This window comes from Sarcophilus harrisii, chromosome 3 (genome assembly GCF_902635505.1).
Source record: "Sarcophilus harrisii chromosome 3, mSarHar1.11, whole genome shotgun sequence".
Classification (NCBI taxonomy): Eukaryota; Metazoa; Chordata; class Mammalia; order Dasyuromorphia; family Dasyuridae; genus Sarcophilus; species Sarcophilus harrisii.
In genome coordinates this window covers 327,721,933-327,743,456 of record NC_045428.1, presented here as the reverse complement: position 1 = coordinate 327,743,456, position 21,524 = coordinate 327,721,933, and the positions used below count along the sequence as shown (strand labels likewise).

The 21,524-nt window shown below is 36.3% G+C and overlaps 1 protein-coding gene across 1 annotated transcript in view; it reads right to left on the bottom strand.

The window, feature by feature from the left end:
• Positions 1–21,215, bottom strand: part of TFCP2L1 (transcription factor CP2 like 1) — a 54,169-nt gene extending 32,954 nt beyond the window's left edge. Inside the window, exons 1-2 of the mRNA XM_003763786.4 lie at positions 21,012–21,215; positions 14,980–15,131 (exon numbers count right to left, since the gene is read on the bottom strand). Of these exons, the coding sequence (XP_003763834.1) occupies positions 14,980–15,131; positions 21,012–21,073 (214 nt within the window). The 5' untranslated portion in view covers positions 21,074–21,215. The remainder of the gene's footprint in view (positions 1–14,979; positions 15,132–21,011) is intronic.
• Positions 21,216–21,524: the final 309 nt, after the last annotated feature.

The following is a 21,524-nucleotide window of genomic DNA, read 5'->3' as shown; positions in this document are numbered from 1 at the left end:
AGAAAGAAAGAAAGAAAGAAAGAAAAAGAAATGTGTGTTATGTGAAAGCATATTTATTCCCTGACTTTTCCAAGGAGAAATTTTTCCAGAAAATAAGTAAAAATTAGTAAAAAGAAAAAAAGACACAATTTTCCCCTTAGGGAAATATGAAGAATTCTCTAACAGAGTTTGTCACATGTTAGAAAGGGCTACTGAGGAAGGCTGTAAAATAATCCTCCTTTGGTGACCTTTAAAAACAAGGTAAATATTCTAGAATAAAAGAGGTTAACAGTCTAATTACAGGAGGGGAATGATTTTAAGATGTTAAGGTTTTACAAATGTTTCCCCAATTAATCCATACTACTGTATCCTCATTAGGACTGGTTATTAAGACTTATAGTTTAGTAGGTTGAACAAAATTGCTACTCAATAAGCAAACACTCCATTCCTTTCCTGTGAAGCTAAAATTCTCAAACTCTGCCTAAAATAAAATAAACATCTGTACTATGATTTTTTTAACTTTATTTAATTTTTTAAGGTTATAAAGTATACATTCACTTTTTCAACACATTTCCATATGAATCATGTTGGGGAAGAAAAATCAGAGCAAAAGGGGAAAACCACAAGAAAGAAAAAAAGCAAAGAAAGGAAAAGTGAAAATAGTTTGCTACTATCTGCATTCAATCTCCTTAGTTCTCTACCTGGATATCGATAACGTTTTCCATCCAAAGTCATGTGTGGTATGATTAAAAGTTTTCTATGAACAAAATATAACTGTTACCAAAAGATGAGGCATTTTGCAATTCTACTTTTATACTCATAAATCCTTAAGACCACACCTTCCATCTATCTAGGAAATCAGATCCAGGCTTGTATTCTATATAAGAATTTTTAAGTAGACAATAAAATCAAAGAAAGAAACAATCCCTCTTTCAGACAAGATGTTACACCCTAACCATTAACATATTTTTTTCTGACCAATGAGGGTTAGCAATCGATTCTTAATGGTTACACAATGATCAACTAGTGGAAGTTCTTAGCCACATTTCTCAAATCAATTTCAAAGCCCTTTACCCTCAAGTGTATTAAGTCTTATCCTATTTCTGTTTTTCCCCAAAAGAAATTCATTCTCATTTCTTAGCCCTATAAGTTCATCCATATTATTTTCTAATGAATACAAACTCAATCATTCAAGTGGTTCCCACTATTATTTTTTCATGTTTCTTTAGTTTTTCTTCAAGTTTCTAGATCAGGACTAACATCAATATCATCTTGGGCCCTGCCTCTAGAAAAATCATGCAAACAAACCTGGGATCTCTTTCAGATTAAAAATCACAAATAGCAAATTAGAGGGCCATGACTCTTGGCTCCCACCTATCTTTGGATATATAAAAGCTACTGTTGATTTAAATGAAGATAATGTTCCTTTAATTTAGATCCACATTAACAGAGAAACCTTAAACTAGACAAATTGTGAGTTTTACACAATAAAGGAGAATAAGAGTCAGTTTAACAGCTCTATGGCTCTCCCAAAGTTCCTTTCTTCCTAAGAGTTACATTTTTAATAAAATAGCTATCAACATGCCGGTACTACCTCCTAGTTAATGCTTCCTAACTCTTCCTAAATTTCAAGATTTTGGAAATAATTTGCTTTCTCTGGGAAATGAAGACTATTTAGTCTACAGAAACTAAGTTTGGATTATATGTGCTTTTGTAAAAAGGTCTTTAGTTTTTTTCGTTTTTTTCTTTTCTTTTCTTTTTTAATTACTGAACCTGTATACACAGTAGGAAATCCTTTCAATTAAGAATGAAAAAATTTTGTCCATTATCCTAATATTTCCACATGTCAGGATCCGGTGTCATTTAGACCAAATTTTTGAATGCTAGATTGAGTTCTGATCTTCTATTCTGAAATGCCATGTATTAATAAAATGGTGAAATTTTAAATTTTTGTTAAGTACTATTGCACCAAATGATCTCATTTGATCTTCTTAACAACCCCATAGGGTAGATACCACAGGTGTCATTTTGCCCATCTTACCTTTGTTTCCTATTTCACTGTTTTATTAGTTTTGTAAAGACTAAGAAAAAAAATTAACAGTTAAAACTAGAGAAACAAAAGAGACAATCTATGGAACAAGTGTTTTGATTCCTCAGGGAAGTAATTTTCTAAGCAGAAGGATGCTATAAAAGAATATTGTATTATATTTTATTCTACCATTTACTTAACATTAGCATTTCATGATATTTCTTCTTCTCTCTGGTCTTTTGTTTATTTAAATCCTATTCATCCAAACCCACGCCCCCATTCCTACTTCTAAACAATATTCATTCATTCATGAGATTGTGACCTCCTTGAGAACAGGTACTGTCTTTTGCCTCCTTATGTATCCCCAGCACATAGCACAGTACCTGGGAAGCAGATGCTTTAAATTGTCTACTGATTGATTAATCAATTCAAGAAATTATTACATATTTAGTGGTAGGCACCATACTCGCAATTTGGAGACATAAAGTTTAAATAAAATGTTTTCTCCTGACTTTGAGGAGCTTACAGTCTAGTAGGGGGAAGTAACTAATAAAATTTATTAATATAAAAAGATAAAATATGTGTAAAAGGAATAAACAAAGGCTAAGAGAGAGCTCTGGAAGGAAAAGTTACTTATGTCTCAGCATGTTTTAGGGAGACCAAATGTCAAGTTGAGTCTTAAGGATCCCATCAATAAGCCCTAAATCACCCAAGATTATACATTATATTCTATTATTTGCCATTAAGATTAACTTATTTTATTTCCTAATAAGAATATAAGCTTCTTGAAAAGAAGAGAGAGTTTTTTATTTCCTTTGAACTCCTAGCACCAAGAACTCTTATGTTCATTCATTTTAAGATTATTTTCCAAGAAGCTCCTAAAGCTTTAATGTTAAGTGTCTCAGGGCCCCTCTTCCCCCTACTTAGGTCAAATAATTAAAGGCCTTTAAACAAACCAAATGGGCCAGGTGAGTTCTAATTTAATGGAACCTGTAGGGTAATCTTTTGTAATGCCAATAGAGTAATTCACATAAAAGGTTATCTTAAACCAGATATAAGGGTAAATGTCCAGCTCAAGGCCCCAGCAAATCAGCTGAATTGCAGAGCTCCAAAGTCAGGAATTTATGGCTCTAGAAATGAAGCTTAAACCCCAGTCCCAGCCCCCACCTCCTCTCTCCATCTTCTACCCCCTTATTCCAAATCCCAATCCTTCCAGTGGAGAGATCTCCTCTGATTTGGGCTGGCTAGGTTTTGAATAATAGAGGTATTCAGTTGAGAATAATTTCATCCTTCCATTTCTTAGAGATATTTTTTGTCTCTTTAGCACTTGTAAAATTCACTTTAATATCAACTTTTGGATATATGTCATAACCTCCAATTGAAGGAAGTCATAGAGGGTTTTTTTCCCTTATACATAATATAGTTTTTCTATACACAGTTGATGCTTGATAATATTTTAAAGTATCTTTGTATACATAGTATTAAGCTGAATTTTTCACCTCCTCCCTAGATCTATGGGGCAGTTCTTGCTGACACTTCTGGCTAATATAAATTGATAAAATGAGAAATAAGCAAGAGTTAGAAAACTACCAGAAGGCCAAGCTAACTTCTTGGCCATTTGCCCCCACCACTTGGGATAATGTTTTACCCTAAACCAATCTAGACATGAGTTCTGTGGGTTCCTGAGGAGAACTTGTCCCTCTTTCTATCAAATGAATCTTTTTCTTTCTTTCCTTTCTCCTTTTTCCTCTCTCTCATATTGAAATCAGATGACCTTCAAAGCCTTTCCCAAGTGTTAGAGAGCTTATGTATCTTAGTTTCTTCTCTTCTTATTTCCTTTCTTTTCTTCTGCAGGTATTACTTATTCCTACTAGGAGTCTGTCTTGTTCAGGCATTTTTCTCCAAATACTGATGATCCTTGTTCTTTTTGACTGTGTCTGGCAAGCCAAATCAAGAGTCTTCAGGAATCAGGAACTAAGTTAATGACTTAGGAAAAATATAACCCTCATAATAATTTGGAGTTAATGCTTCGCTTTGGAAAGAGTCAACAATAAGGTATAAAAAAATCCATCTTTTCCTATGGGTCTCCATATATAATTTTTTGCAACAATTATTAGCTACAATTTCAGAAACAGAAATAAATATTGATTAAAATACTTTTTTGTTGTTTTGGTGGTTGAGTTGTTTTTTCAATTGGTGATCGCATTAAGGTTTACTTGGCAAAGATAGTGGAGTAGTTTGCCATTTCCTTCTCCAGCTCATTTTACAGAGGAGAAAACTGAGGTAAGCATGGTTAAGGGACTTGCCCAGGTTCACACAGAGGTAGGATTTGACCTCCTCAAGAGGAAGCTTCATGAGTCCAAACCTGGTTCTCACTGTGCCACCTAATTGGCCCATTTCATTAAGCATCTATTAAACCCTTATTATGTGTCTGAAACTATGCTAGGTGCTAGGGATATAGCACCTAGACAAAGACAAAAATGCAACATCTCAACATTAAAAAGCTTATATTCTAACTTACAGCCACAAATATTTGCTGAATTTAGCAATAGAATTAATAGATAGCAGCACTACTATCCAAAAGATATGTAAACAAAAGAAAAAGGGAACCATGTGCAGATTTAAGTAACCTCCATAAATACCTACAATATGCAGCACTTTATGTTTATTAGCCATTCTACAGCTACTCATGTAAGTATGTGTATACATATTTGAAATTTTAAAAGTAGAATATGGTTCATTAGTAAACAAACGTTCCTTATTTCACACTCAAGTTCTCTCAACAAGATTACTCAGTAACACTAACTGGAACCAAGACAAATTGGATTGGTGTGAGATAAAATAAAAAAGGGCACCTGGCACTAAAACATTTCACTTAAGCTATGCCATATCTTAATCCTACTCTAAGTTAGCAACCTGATTAACTACAAATGGGGAAACTGGAAACAATACAGTCTCTGGACAATCTATCTAATATCTTTGGACCTTTGCACAGATCCTTCCCATCCCCAAAAGGGGATGTCTCCCCACAGCATCCCGGGAGTGTACAACATTTATACAAAGTAAATGCGTAAGCATTTTTTTCCCCCAAAATGAGGTGATTCAGGCTGATTCTAATAAACTTGTGACGAATAGAGACAGCTGCATCCAGAAAAAGGTCTATGGGGACTGAATGTGGATCACAACATAGTATTTTCATCTTTTTTTCTTGTTGTTTACTTGCTTGTTTTTTTTCCTCTCATTTTTCCCCTTTTTGATCTGATTTTTCTTGTATAGCATGCTAAATATGAAAATGTATTTAGAATAATTATATACATTTAACTTACATTGGATTAATTGCTGTTTAGGGAAGTAGGGAGGTTGAGAGGGAGGGAGAAAAACATGGAACACAAGGTTTTGCAAAGGTAAATATTGAAAACTATCTTTGCATGTATTTTGAAAAATAAAAGGCTATTATAAATTTAAAAAAAAAGTAAATGCAAAGTAATTTTGAAGCAATGGTAAAGAGTAGATTGCATGAGAGGTAATCAGGAAAAATCTGATGTAGGTAACATAGTACTTGAGCTTTGAAAAAGTTAGGGATTTTAGAAGCAGAGATAAAGAAAGGGTATGGTTCCTGGCAGGAAAATGATCCATGCAAAGGTACGAAGAAATGAGATTGATCCACTTTGTACCTTGGTTAGTGTTAGTTGTTGAGGATTATAAGAAAAAAGATCAAGAGAAATTCTGCCCAAGAGAGACTGGGACAGAGGATGTTTGAACTCTGCAGCCATAAAAGGTAAAGGGGAAGATTGCATGTGTCGTTAATTTAATATATGGCACCAAATCTGATAACTGTTTTGGTTTTTTTATTACAAGAAAGGTTACAATGGTGAAGAGGAGGGAAGATTGGGAAAGTATATCTAGAAATAATTGGTAGAAAAAAGTTTTTCAAAAACAGAGTGGGGGGGGAAGAGTTCAAAATGTTATCATCTAAAATCTAGAAAAGAACTAGACAAACTAACTGGAAAGGGCTGACTTTGGACTTTAGTCGAGGTCCAGCAATGAAAAAGATGGATTTCCCCTTAAGACAACCTGCAAAGTAGCAATATTATAGTATGTCCAACTAGAATATCCTATATCACACACCTCCTTTTCATCCCTTCCAGTCCTTTAATACCCAATTAGAAAATCATTTCCTTCAGTAAGTATTTCTTCCCCAAGTACTTAATAGTAAATAGTGTGTGTGTGTGTATTATATATACACACACACACACACACACACACACACACACACAGAGAGAGAGAGAGAGAGAGAGAGAGAGAGAGAGAGAGAGAGTTTGTTGAATGTAATTAATCCTATCCACCCAAGTGACTTTGACTTTGATCTTCCCTCACTTTATTACCTAGCCCTCTTTTTGTGAGAGATTTTGTAAAGAAAGGTAACTGAGCCTTTGTGGGGGGAGGGGGGAGAAATCTTCAATTGATCCTTAAACTAGACTAAAAGGCTCTTGAGGACAGGACATGCTTCTTTTATATTCAAAGTAGATTCTGTTTAGGCATACCAGGCATAAGTGCAAAGTAATACAAAATCTAATAAAGTTCATGCATGCAGTGGGTGCTTAAAAGAGATTGCCATTAAGTGACAGGTGCCCAGACTACATTCCTGACAATTCCACCACTGTTACAGGATGGCAGCAGGGATGAGGAGGCATTCAAGGTAAGATTATTCAAGGTGAAGTAGCTGGAGAAGACAGTCAATCTTGGTAATATGGGTTTCTTCTTAACCTGGAGTTTGTAGGGATTCCTGGCTGGATTTCAAGGGGTCTGAAAACTTGGACAGAGAAAATTTACATCTTCATCTTTAATATAATTAGTATATTTTGAAAAGACTATGTATTTTATGTTCTTTAAAACATTCTGAAGGAGTCCGTAGATTTTACCAGACTGCTAAAGGGTCTATGACATAAAAAGGAAAGGGCTAAGAACTTGTGTACATGGGGCAGGGGAGGTAAGGGAGGGAAGAATAAGGGGGGCACTGTCTGCCTTCTAAAATGATAAACTATGAACTTTTAATAAATTAATGAAGAATGTAGTAAAAAGAACCAAAAGAACAATTTATACAAAGACCATCAACAACTTTGAAAACTGTTAAGAACTATTATCAATACTACAAGCATTGCTAATTCCAGAGGACTGATGATAAAATATGCTATCCAATAAAGAGAGCTGACAAATTATGGAGCAGAATGAGGCATGTATTTTTATATATACCCACTGAGACAATTTCTTAAGCTTGAGTATGCATTTGAAAACAAAAAATTTGCTTTTTCTCTCCCCTTTTAATGATGCAAGAGAGAAATTAGATTTTCTTTTTAAAATAAAAATGGTAGGATATTACCTATATTAAATATTTTATGAACTTTCAAATGAATTTTCTATATTATTTTTAATTAATTTTCTTTTCTTTGGCACAAAAGATCTCTGGAAATATGAATAATATAGAAAATTTGATAATGTAAAAATGAAACACAGGGGAGGCTAGGTGGTGCAATGGATAGAGCACCAGCCCTGAAGTCAGGAGGACCCGAGTTCAAATTTGACTTTAGACACTTAACACTTTCTAGCTGTGTGACCCTGGGCAAGTCACTTAATCCCAATTACCTCAGCAAAAAAGAAAGAAAGAAAGAAAGAAAGAAAGAAAGAAAGAAAGAAAGAAAGAAAGAAAGAAAGAAAGAAAGAAAGAAAGAAAGAATAATAATAAAATTGAAAGTACAAAATTTTTTTAAAAATTTAATTTATTTACATGTTATTTACATATTTGCAAAATCTCATGAGGTTCTCCTAGTATTTTCATGAGTTAAACAGGACACATTATTATATTATTTCCATTTTACAGAAGAAAAAATTATTTTCCTAGATCATTTGGTAAATTAGTAGGCAGAGCTGATAGGACTAGAACTTCAGTGTGGATTTGTTCCTGGATATGATTTAGACAAGATAACTCCAGGCCTTTTATTTCTTTCTCTAACACCATACTGCCTCCAAATAAAGGGACACTGAAGATAGAATCCTGACAATCTGATATGACACAAGTCTTCTCTTTTAGCCAATGACCATGTTCTGGGTCACCACTGAGTAGTAAGCAAATAGTGATCAGCTCACCAATATATAGGCCAGCAGTGGGATCAGAAAAGAGAAAATTTTTCTGTGCAGTTAATCTTAAGACTCCCTCACATGGCTACCATGTTTCCAAAAATATTTTGAAAATAAACACAAAGTCTAGAGAACCATGAAAAAGAGTTTTATATTAACTTACATTTATATAATAAAGGCTTTTCCTGTGAGATAAGTTTCATAGGTATTTGTAATCTATTTTATAAGGAAGAAACTGAGAATTAGAGACTTGCCCATGGTTTCACTCTTAAATTTCAGAAGCAGGTACTGAATCCAGGTTTTCCTGATTCAAAAGACCAGAATTCTATCAATTATCACACAGTTAACATATGTGAAGTACTTTGTAAACCTTAAAATGCTATATAAATGCTGGGATTGCTGTTACACTATCTTTTATTTCTTAGGACAGTTCATCAGTAATTCTGCTCAACTATAGGGCTGGATATTGGATACTATAGTTACAATGTAATAAGTTGTAAGGTTTTGTTTTATATTTGCTTCTTGCCAAATGTATCCTTCACATGTGTTCCTTGCTAGGAGATTAATAAATGCTCATCTTATCAGTGATGATCTCTTTCTGGATATGGTTTGGACAAGAAGAATCCAGGTTATCATCCAACTTTAAAAATCTATAATTTGCTTAATAACGCACAGGGCAAAACACTAAGCTTCCTGGAAAAATGAGACTCAAATAGTCTTAAGTAACAGTCAGAGAGTGAAGATTTTGAATGCAGGTTCTCTGCCTTCAAATGCTGTAGTCTTTCCATGCTCATGGAAAATTCCTCTAAATGTTTTACTGAAATAAAAATGCTTTTCCCAATAATCACTCTTTATATGTTGTGAGGTCAAACTGATCTTGTCTAAATGAGAGAAGTAGCAAGCACTTGTTCTTTCTTTTTATTAATAGGGGCTTCTTTTGCTCTTATGTTAAGTAAAACTCCAGTCACAAAGGCCTGCTTCAGAAAAATGTGTCCTCTCCTCTCCTTATTATGATATTCTGATAACACAAATAGGGAATAGATGCAATCTGACTGGAAAGTATATAAAAAGCCTTTTTTCAAAAGCAAATAGAACAAGAGCAACACACACAAATGTTTGGAAAGTTACTAAGGGCATTCAAGGTGTAACTCTAATCAAGTAAGAAAACGTCAAACAAGGAAGTGAGAGAACCACATTATGGGTGATGGGAATGGGGGGAAGGGAGATAAGATACAACAGATCTTCTGTTGAATACAAATCAATTTAAAGACCCCCCACCAATATTGTATACATGTACGTGTATATGTGTATGTGTATATAGATAAATGTACATGTATTTATATAATCTATATATACATATGCATGTATGTATATGTATATGCATGTGTACAAATTTTATGATTTTTATTAGTAAGAACACTAAAGTTTACTAATGAAACCAGTTGCTGTGGCTTAGAATTTAGGATCAGACAGGTCCACTTTGACTCCCATCCAGGCAGATTTATTCCTAAATGCTGCCCATGTTCAATGACTTGCTGCAGGGTCAATACATGAAGTAGGGCAGTATAGTATTATAGCATCTAAAGGTATCCTGGAGAAAACAGAAAGTCAGAGGATGCTGCCTAGTTTTGAATCTACACTACCCATTTGCTAGATCCCTTGGGTAAGGCAAGTTACATGGGATACATGATTGGGCACATACTAAGTGCTCCAAAAAGGCTGACTAATGAGAACTGGAAATATTTAGTTATTAACAAATACAATCACTAAATGCAATAAAAAATGCAACAGATCACCTAGGAAAGATTATTCATTGAAGTAGAAGCTGTAATACTCTTTCATTTTCCTCTTCAGAGACTGCCTACAAAACAAAACATGAAAGGGTATACAGGCTGCCCCTTATTCTCCATGTTCAAGAGGATTCCTTGCAACCTATCAAAGCAAATATCCTATGCCTTAAACTTCCCAAAACTTTACTTCTGTTGTTACACCTGCCTCTCCTTCCCCTATTGTGGTTACACGAGAGTGGTAAATGCAATTAAGTAGAGGCAGTAGGTGGAATAGAAATCTAACCCTTAAGTCAGGTAGACCTAGGTCCAAAAGTCTCACTTCTGACACATATTCTGGATTTGGAATTAAGAGAATCAAGGTTCAAATTCCAACATATGAGCTTATGTTGCTTAACATCTCAGGGCCTCAGTTTCTTTATCTATAAAATGAAGGGATTGGGCTAGAAAAGCTATTCTCCATTTTCCACTGCAACTCTATAATTTGTAAATAGGGAATGTTAGGGAAGATGAGTATATGAGGAATTAAAAATTAAAAGTATAATAAGCAAAAATAAACAATCCATTTGATTTAGTCAATTCTTCTATGAAAAATTAAACTTAAAATCCAAGAACAATTGGAATGGAGATGTGGTCACCACCTCCCTGGGCAGTTCATCTTGTTTTAGGATAGCTCTAATTGTAAATTTTCCATAAGTGAAACCAAAAGCTTCCTTTCAGTAACTTTTCATTCATTCCCCTTGAGGGCCAGATAGAACAAGTAATCCCTCTTTCACATTAGAGTTCTGTCTATTAAGGATTTATCCTAAGATTTTCTGAATCCATTTATGTTTTGAACCTCTACTGCCTCTAGGTGAAAATAGTTTCCTAAATTTACTATCAGGTTTTAATAGAAGTAGGCCTGCTTTTATTTGTCTCAAAATTACCTCTTTCAGTCTTCAAGAGATCAGACTTCCCTCTCCACCTTGATAGAAGTGCCACACATAGTAAAAGTGAAATGGTGAAGAAATGAACTTTGAACATTTAGAGTCATATCTCAATGGGAAAAAAAGAAAGAATGCAGGATTAGGGATGATTCCCAAGGAGAACTTATTCCTGAAGAACATAATGAATTTTTTTGTAGACAATGATATAGAGGTTTTTTTGTTTGGTTGGTTGGTTTTTTTACATTTAACTGTTTTCTCCTTTCAAAATTTGTTTCTACAAAAAACTATATCCTTTGACTCTTCTACAGTTCTCGTCTTCTTCCACTACCCCCCAAAGATAACATCTAGTACTAAAGTCAATCAAATCAATTTCACAACTAAAATATCAATTTTCCCCAGTGGTTCTTCCCATAAAACACACACTCATAAGCTTATAGCAGAAACTCAGAGTTGGAAGGGACCCAGTGGCCATCCAGTCCAATGCATATCTGAACAGGAACTGCCTTTAACACATTTGTAAAATGAGGGAGAACTACATTAGCTAACCTGTCAGATTTTTTCTAGTTCATCTTATGGTTCCTAAATCATCTCTAGTGAGGGGAAAACCCAAACATCCTAAAGGTGGTTAAATTTTTTTTTCCTTATATTTTCCAACTCCTCATTCTGCCCTCTGGGGTTCCACAGAACAACTCTAATCAGTTTCATTCACTTGACAGCTTTCAAATATCTGAATATATTTATATCTGCTGTCTTCCCCAGGTTAAACAACTTTAGTTCCTTCCAATAGTTCTTTGTATGGTATGGTTTCAAGGTCTGATTCTGATTACCCTCCTTAAAGATAGTCCTACTTATGGATGTCCTTTCCAAAATGCCCAGCAAATTGAACCCCGCGTTCCAGACCTGGCCTAGCCAGGGTAGAATACAAAAGGATTATTGCCTCCCACATTCTAGACACTATGCCTTTCTTCATGCAGCTTAAAATTGTGTTATCCTTTTTGGCCTGATATATAGCAATCAATCATTCCATCAACAAGTATTTATTAAACTTCCGTGCCAGGTACTATGCTATGTACTGGGATACAAAAATACAAAAGAAACAATGAGGTAAGTCCTGCCTTCGAGGAGCTCACATCAGTGTGATTTGTCCACAACAAATCTATAAGTTAAATACTATTAAGTATTAAGATTTCCCTTTCTTCAGATGAACAAACTGACTCTCAAAGAGGTTGAATGATTGGTTTGCAGTTGATGATATCGCTAAGAAATGGTGCAGTTGACAGGTTTATGCTTCCAAGTCCCATATGCTTCCATTCCATTATCCTGATTCCTTCTCAGTCACCATAATTTACTTTTCTGGTTTTAGCAACTGTAAAACTATGTTTAAAGACACTGTTAAGCACAATGTGTTTGCAGTTGTCTCAGGCAACATTTAATGTCACATGATAAAAAAAGGTACCACATGCCTTTAAGTGGGTCTTATGCTAAGGAGACATCTATATTTCTAATGATAACAAGAGTACACACATGGAATACGTTTCTATAAGGAAGATAATATGAGAGAGCCTCACAGATTTGTCATAAGGCCTAGTCAGTGGACATAAAAATGCTTTTAAAGGTTTATTGCTAAATACTAAAAACACCTTCCTTCATGAATAGTGTGTCGAAACTACAAAGATCTTTTTTTCCTCAAAATTTCCACAAACTTTCTGTTAAAATGTATGGCATATGGAGTGTTATGGAGATGGTCTATTTAAGGCTGCTAAACACATATTTTCCTAAATTTGTGAATAGATGGAAACTAAAAAGGAAACTGATTTAAGAGGAAACTATAATGTTCTCTCAAATACAACAGGAAACTAATTTTCAATGTCATAGACTCTTCGTGAAAGCAAAAAACTATTAATAAAATGGGGGTCCATCAGCTGGCTGAACAAATTACAGTTTACAAATTTAATGAATTTCTATTGCAGAAACAAAGTAAAAAAAAATGAACCAAGAGAACAACATGTACAATGACTACAACAACAAATGATAACCAAAACTGTTGCTTACCTCTGGTGGTTTATAATCTCAGTCTGAGAGAAATAATTAAAAAAACACACCCACTTCCTGGCAGTAAGGTGTGAACTATGGATGTGGAAAGTGATATACGCCTATTTATACCAAGTTATACCAAACACCAAGTTATACACATTCAGGTAGAGTTACTATGTTAACTGGTTTTGTTCATGAAGTTGGGGAAAATAATTGGTATAAAAACAAAAAGAAAAAAAACTAAATTAAATAGATAAATGCATGGTATACCTGGTGAAACTCTGTATACTATACTACAAAATATAGAAAATAGAACAACAGAATTTTAAATATTGTTTTGTCCATGTCACTTTGTAGAAGGGGGTAAGAAAGGCCCATAGTTTCATAAGGCTACCAAGCTAGTGAACATCACCTTTCACAGTCAATACTACTTGTTATATAAAAAATAAAACCCTCATTGACCTTGTTTTTTTTTTAAATTAGATGAAAATCTCTTTAGATTAGACAAATGGTATCAAACTATCTTAACTTTAGCTTCAAACAAGGTCTGAGAGATCTCTAGGCAGACTGAAAATCTTTCTTTCTTTCTTTCTTCCTTCTTTTCTTTTTTTTTTTTTTTTTGCTGAGGCAATTGGGGTTAAGTGACTTGCCCAGGTCACACACACAGCTAGGAAGTGTTAAGTGTCTGAGGTCATATTTGAACTCAGGTCCTCCTGACTTCAGGGCTGGTGTTCTATGCACTGTACCACCTAGCTGCCCCCGAATACCTTTCTAAAGCTTGAGATGAATCTGTTCAGGGATATTTCAAAATCAGGATTATTTTTAGATGGATCACATTCCCGGACCTCTGATTTTTAAAATTTGCCATCCTAAGGAAAAAATGGATCTTCTTGATAAAGTTGGAATAAATTAAATTCTCCTTAGATTAAAGAGTTTCTGCTGATGAGTCCAGCAGAAAAGGGAATATGCAAAGGGTCAGGTTGGACTTCTACCCCCAGCTATTTCCCAAATGAAGGAATCAAAGTTCCAGGAAAGAGATAGTGAGATAAAAGAGAGACCAAAAAACTCTAAGGATTCAGTTCTCAATTTTGCCAAGTAGAATAATATATCCACTTTTTTTCCTACTAAGATCACTACCATCAAATTGTTTTCACTACTTTTTAAACTCAGGAATAACATATAACTCTCACCTTCAAGGATGGCTAAACATCAGAATGCCTATAAAAAGTGCTTCTTTGCAACATCAATCATTATAATAATTTAGCTCATAACATCAATATAGACAATGGGACAAATCACATCTCTAAAATATAAGAAGTTCCTTACACTTAGAAGCTTTATGGGAGAGTGAATTCCCTGACACTTAAAAGTGTTTCTGCATCAGCTGAATAAACACTCATAGTGACCACTTTATTGGGGGATATTGTACAGGAGTTTGGGCTATACGATCTTTACCATCTTGAAGTTCTGGGAGAGTATTTCTTAAGGATTTAAGGAAATCTGATATAGGATATTAGGTTTCAGTGTAAGATAGAAACTCACAAAACCTCTAAATCCAACTCTTTCATTTTACAGTTGAAGGAACTGAGGCTGAGAAATAAATTAAGTGATTTACCCAGCATAACATAATTAATACCTGGAGGTTCTTTTGATTCTGAATCGAGTGCTCTATCCTCTTCTCATGATATTGCTAATCTAGAAATGAACATTCATTCTCTTTCTCACTTTGAATTATAAAAGGCTGCCACTATACTCAAGAAACAAAAAGCCTTTTGGATTTTATAATATCTAAAGTAACTATTTTATGAAAGATGTCAATTCATTACACAATTCCAACAGAGCCAGGATAAATGTATGAATGTATAAATGTGTAGCTATGTTTTCATATGAATATAGGTATATGTATATACATATATACACATGTGTATTCACATACAATTCTCCACTCTGCTTTATTCTCTTCACAAGAAATTCAGTAAAACATCACCCAAGAATGTGAACACTTCCACCTGGGCCATTTAGATCAAATCAATTCATGTCCACAAAGGAACTTTTTCCCCTTAGTTTCCCCTTACTAGGGCAAACCTACCTTGGTTGAGGTAGGTCAGAGTTTCTTCATGAAGTTTCACAGCTGGTGATGTGGCTGCACAAAGCACATACTGAAATGGGGGCAGTTTGGCTTCATTCTCAGGGGACAGCTGAGGTTCCTCCTGCTTAAAGATTGGCAGTGCAAGGACATCACTGAAACATACAGTTAACATATGTGTCAGCAACACATCTAAAAGAATTTTTAAGAAAAAAAAGTCTAAATAGCTTAAGGCATTCTTATAGAAGTAATGAGATAGTTTCCCTGAAGATCAATGCATCGGATTCATATGTCTCCCCATTTCTCCTCTCTCCTTCCTCTCCTTCATCCTCCTCCTCCCCCCCAAAAAAAAACCTTAAACCTTTGGAGAAAATTCTGTTTGAAACTTAAATCTACCACAAACTATGTCATACATATTACATACAGAAGTTTGAAAGTAATAAAACCAGAATAATTTATGGCATCTTTTTCTTATGATTGGAACATCAGTTATAGAATTAAAACACTTATTTTATAAATTGAAAGGACAAAAATAAGGATTATGTTTTAGAAGAGCTAAAAAAAATTCTTCCTCTAATATTAATAAAATACCAATGTTGGAGGCAATTTTATGAGATGTCACAAGTCCTGGCCAAGCATACAATCTATTACAATGTACTACATGAAAAAGTATCAAATTATCTTTAAAAGAAACCCATTTCATCTTTCTATAGCCCATATTATGCTGAATAGATCACTTACCCTGAGAGGAGATAAGATTCTATCACTGCAATAGAAAATAATGGGATAATAGGAAACTTCTTTTTTTTTCAGGACCATGCTAATTTCTCCTGAATTTACATTCAAGTAAGAAATCTGGCTTTGACTTTTTTCCTTAACCAAATGGAAATTTCTCTTACCAAAATGAAAAACCTCAAAATTTCCTTTCCTCCTACTCAAAAGAAACTCCCAGTTAGGACCTCAAAAAAGAAAGATGTCGAGATGGTGGGGAGAAGGGGGGAGTGTAGAGAATTGCTCCTCAGCTGGACAGTATAATTAGTTGGATTTGTAACTGGCTGGATGGCCAGAGTCAGAGGATTCATTAAAGGTTCATTGTGGAGTTGAAAAGATCTCCGGTGAAATATCCCAAGAATCTCTGCTTAGCTTATCCTGTGAAACATTTTTTTAATCAGTGACTTGAATATAGGCAGAGATGGCATGCCACTCAATGTGCAGATGATAAAAATCTAGGAAGTCAAAGATGTTGGACTGGAGTAGAATCAGACTTCAAAAAAGTATTGCCAAGTTAGAATATTGGGTCAAATATTCTAAGAAATTACACAGGGATCAATGAGCAATCTTACACAGGTTTAAAAAAAGAAATGTCAAAAGTTTGAAATAGAGAAGTGGTGACTAGATTATCAATTCATGTAAAAAATTTCAAGGTTTTGGTGCACTGTCAAGTTCAATGAATCAACTGTGATATTGCAGGCAAGAAAATTATGTCAGTCAAAGAAGGTGATAGTCCTGACATATTTAATTCTGATTATCCCACATCTACAAAATTATGTCCAGTTTTGAACACCACATTTTAGAAAGTAAGCTGATAAACTAGAGTGTGTCCAAAGGAGGGCAACAAGGATAAACATGGCTCTCTAACCCATGTCACTAAAATAGTTAAGGGAAGAAAACAAAAAGCAAGGATGCTTAATTTGGCAAAAAGATTTAAGTATGATTCCTTCAACAAGCTTTAAGCACCTACTATGTGCCAGGCACTATACTAAGTACTGGGAATACAAAGAAAGATAAAAGGCAGCCCATGCTCCCTTTGAAAGAAAGAGAAACCTTTTTCTGCCTTGTTCCATTAGATAAAACTAGTAGCAAAAGGAAGCTTCAAAGAGGTGAATTTAGATGGACCACAGACTTGCTAACCATTCCTGTTCTCCCCAGGGTGTCCATGCCAGCTAGAAAAGGTAATGATGGGCTTCTCTCTCTCTCTCTCTCTCACTGGAGGTCTTTAAGCAAAGACTAATGACAGCTTGGTGTATATTATGTTAAAAGGAAATCTTGCTTAAGTTCAGCCTAAACTAGGTGGACTGAGTTCTCTTCTAATTCTGGGATCCTAGAATTAGCCTGGGTTATGACTGAGGTATGGATAAACCATTGATTGATATGAATGGTTTACGAGAGGAAGACTTTACTAAAGTCTAATAAATTTTGAAGAGTAAAGGATCAGGTATCAGAAAAAAAATCTTTATGTTGATAACCATTATCTTCTCCCCTTAATATGTTTCACATAATGAATCAGATTAGCTTATTCCGGATCATACAAAAATTGAATAAATACTAAAATCATTGGGACAATCTGTTCTCTGTCTAACACAATAAACTTGTGTCTCTAAAACACATGAACATTGTACATACCCCTCTACCATCTAACCAGTTCCCTGAAGGAAAATATGGTTTTGGGTACACCTCAAAAATCTTTTACACCTGCCCTTTTCTTTTCTACTGCTCAATGAAGCCAAAACTTAGCTTAATTTTCAGCTTACTTAAAGAGTAAGGCTGCCCCCTTTCTTAACAGTAAAGTGCAAGTACACAAATACAAATGGAAATAGCTATCTAGGAACATAGAAAGCGTGCACTGACCCTTCTAATTTTAGGGCTTTTCATGTTTGCCCATATCATATTAAGTTAATAATCCATGTGCTTTTATGTTTAAAAAAAAGGAAAAGAAACTGGTTGATCTGCCACTCACACTAAAATCACTCATGGAATAGTATTTTGTTTCAAGATAGTTATCTTTATTTGCAAAGAAATAATAGTTGCCCAGAATATCCAATATTAAATGAGGAAAGAAACAAAAAGTCCCTGCTTAAGGCTAACTTGAGTAACTCCAACATTATGGCTTAGTGACTAGATATAGGACTATTCTCTCAAATATATCTGGGGTTTTTTTAATCCCAATTTCTAGGAGGAGATTTATCCAATCTCCTAAGGGGAACGGGGAAGGTTATCAAATAAAAGGCTGTTGACCAATTGCTTGATTATCCTTGGATCAAAAAGCTGTACAAATAACTTTTAGTCTTATAGTATGCTCTCTTTCTAAAACTCTATTTAATTTTTCATTATACCCAAACTGAAACATATTTCTCAGATACCTCACAAGTAGATGAATCTTTAATCCTCTGAGGTAAACATGAAAACTGCTGATCGGTATGCCTCACAAAAAGAATGAACAACAGTTATTCCTTAATGAATTGCTAGAGTATAAGTACCTTGTGAGTAGGAATAAGTTTAGTTGGTTTTCTCTTTCTCCCTGCTCAAGTATTCTCCAATTTCCACTGAGCACAGTGTCTTAAACTTTTTTATGTTTTAAGATTTAAAGTTTTAGGGGCAGCTAGTTGGTGTAGTGGGAAATGTGGGAATGGTGTAGTGGGAAAATTTAATAATATTTAACTCAATTGAAATTTGGGAGATCTGAAATTTAAGTAAGTTTCAATCACTTATGTACAAACTTTACATTTTTAAATGTCTTAAAATATTTAATAATTGTAAAATTGATTTTAGAGAAAATGGAAAATTAAAGTCATAGAGTATTAAAAATTTTAGTTTCTGGGGTAAATAGAAATTGAGTTTTTCCAGAATGTTTTTAAAAGGAAAAATTTATTCTAATGAGCTGACACTCCCATCAGATCCTGTGTAAATTTAAATTGCTCTGTGCTGTCATTTGGCTCATTTGGCTCAAGATCTTCCGTTCACAGAATATCCCTGCATAATAAAGATTCACCATCATTTACCATCTTTTTAATAAAGTCCAATGAATAATGAACTGGCAAATAAAAAGGCTTAACCCTTTCATTGCTGTCCCCTTCATTTCTAATGTAAAGAAGAATAAAGGATACGAAATTACAGTGGGGAGATTTGACAGATAATATTTGAGAGAATCCTCAAGTTGGAAAGGGAGGTTACAAAAAATTATGGTACATTCATTATCTAGTAACCACAAATTCTGCTTTTCCCAAGCTAATTTTAACTGCCCCTTGAGTTAAATTAGGCACATTTAATAAACTTTGACTAGGGTGGAAATAAGACAGGTTAAAGCTGGTTCAAGCAAGTTCAGATAGTGAAATTTCCAATAGGAAAGGATAAAAAAAAATCCCACAGAACTGAGGGGAAAGGAGGTGTCCTCCCTAAAAGGGCAATTTCTAAGGTTTTGTTTTTTTTTTTTTAAGAGAATTTTGCAAAACAGACACAACTTACTTTTCCCTTTGAAGAGCACTAGTCAAATCCCTGCAGAAGAAGAAAGATTTCCATCAAGGGAATAGGCCAGAGCTCAGGCAAATACATACAAGATTATCTGAGGGGACTATCAGCTGCTCTGTAAGCAGAAGAGATGCTTCCCACAGCCCCAACCCTTAGGTCAAGCACTCTACCCCCACCCTTGCCCCACCCCCACCTGGAATTTAAGTCTTTACCAGTGCTTACATTCTAGAAGTTAAAAACCAAGACCCACAAACCCCCATCTCAAATCAAAAAGCACAATTTGGAAGGGTAAGAGAAAGCAGAATACTGAGACCCTACGGAATATCCAGAGGTTCCTACACTTCCTCATGAGGTGAACTACTGCTTCCAAGGAAAATGAATACTGTCCTTTTCCATCCCCTCCTCACCTTATCCCCACCCCCTTCGCAAGGGCGATTCGATTCAAGATATTAATCTAAAAAGCCTCCTTCTCAGGTATATCAGTCAACTTGTCAATGAATACTAACTTATATCAACTTAATCAATTAAGCTGATAACCAATTAAGGTGGTAATAAGCATATCAGCTTGATAAATATTAAATTCTAGCTAATTGACAGGCACTGCTTAAACATTTGTACCATTAACATCTACAACCCAGAGTTTGGGAGGATCCTATTTGCGGAGCTGTTAGAAATTTCAGAGGCTTTCTAATAAAATCCCAAAGTCTTCGTTTTACAGATGAGAAAATGGAAACTCAAGGTCACCAAATATAATAATCATCACAGGACGGATTTCGAAAAGCAGCTTCCGCCGGCAAATGCCGGTGGATGTCTCTAACACTCCCCCAACACAGGGGACTATTGCCTAGCTCTCCCCCTCGCCTCCGATCTATTTCTCTCGCGTCCGGTCTCCAAAGGTCCGTCCTCTGTTTGGGTTCCCTTTCTTTTACTGCTCGAATGTTTGTGTCGGTCGGTCTTGTCTGTGGGGTCTGAAGTCTCTCTTCACCGAAAGAGAAGAGCGAATCCTGAGTTTGGGGAAGCGCTGCCCACTGCTGTCTGCATGTGCTCTTCCGGGCACCTATGACCTTTCCGGTTCGGCCAGAGAGACGGCGGACGGCCAGGCTTGAGCACAGGAGCCTCTCTCGGTCTGTCAGACAGGGTCCGAGCAAGCTCAGCTAGTGGCACCCAGGGGTGGGGAAGTGGGAGAAGGAGGGAGAAGGGAGCTACAGCCCGAGAAAGGACGAGCCGCGGGAGAACAAGCGAATAGGGAGCCTCTTCTTCCTTCCCCCCTGTCATAAGGGGTGAGGGTGGTCGTGACGGGAGAGACAACAAAGGCTCTTTAAAAATAAAATTATGTTTTCTGATCTTATTTCCGGTGACAGTCTTTTATGAATTAAAACTTCTCAAAACTATGAATTAAAAAGCTGTATGAAAGGTCATCTAGTCTATTCCCCCCTCGCCATCTTACTGGAAAGGGGAAGAATGTGAGACTTGGCGAAGGTCACATAGGTAGGTAGGTCGTCAGTGTCCTAGGTAGAGATGGGCTTCCAGCCGGAGCTGGCACCCGCTGCACCTTCTCTAGGCTCTCCTACCAAGGAAACTTCTTGGGACAAGAAGACCTCCCATAGCTCTCCTGCCCTCCCTTCTGCCCGAGGAGTCTCCCTAGTATTATGTACTGAAAGGAATCCTCCCCTTACTACACCAACGTCAGGCGCAGGTGGACTTCAGGGTTACTCCGAGGCGACGGCGGGGGCGGGGGCGGCGGCGCCTTCGGAGTCCCGAGCGCTCTCGGCCCGGGGTGCGGGGCTTACCGCAGGTAGCTGCCGGAGTTATGCTGGTTGTAGTGCTCCGGCTGGGTATGCCAAAACAGCATGATTTCTTTCCTTCTCGACACTCTGGAGAGAGCAGATAATAAGGGGAGGGGAGTGTGGCAGACAGGTGGCCAGAGCCCCCGCAACACAGCAGCTCCCACGAGGCAGCGGGGCTGCCTCACGCGCTTTTATTTACCAGTGCCTCCGGCCGAGGGTGGGGTTAGGGCGGGCACTGAGGTCACTGCGGATGCCCTCCCAGCACTCTGCCCCTCCCCAGAAGAGGGGTGGGAAGGGAGGAGGAGAAAGGGGTGGCTCCCAGGGTCCGCAACCTGGGCTGACCCCGCCTGGCACACCCTGCAGCCAGGAGAGTAAGGTGTCGGAGAGACAGGGACCAGGAGGAAGCATCTGCTGCGGCCAGACGGATTCCCAAGTCTTTTCCAAAGGAAAGGAAAGGGCCCGGCAAGAGTCCCTTCTTTCCCAAGGCTCTGGTTCTCTCTCCAAAGTCAGGCCCCT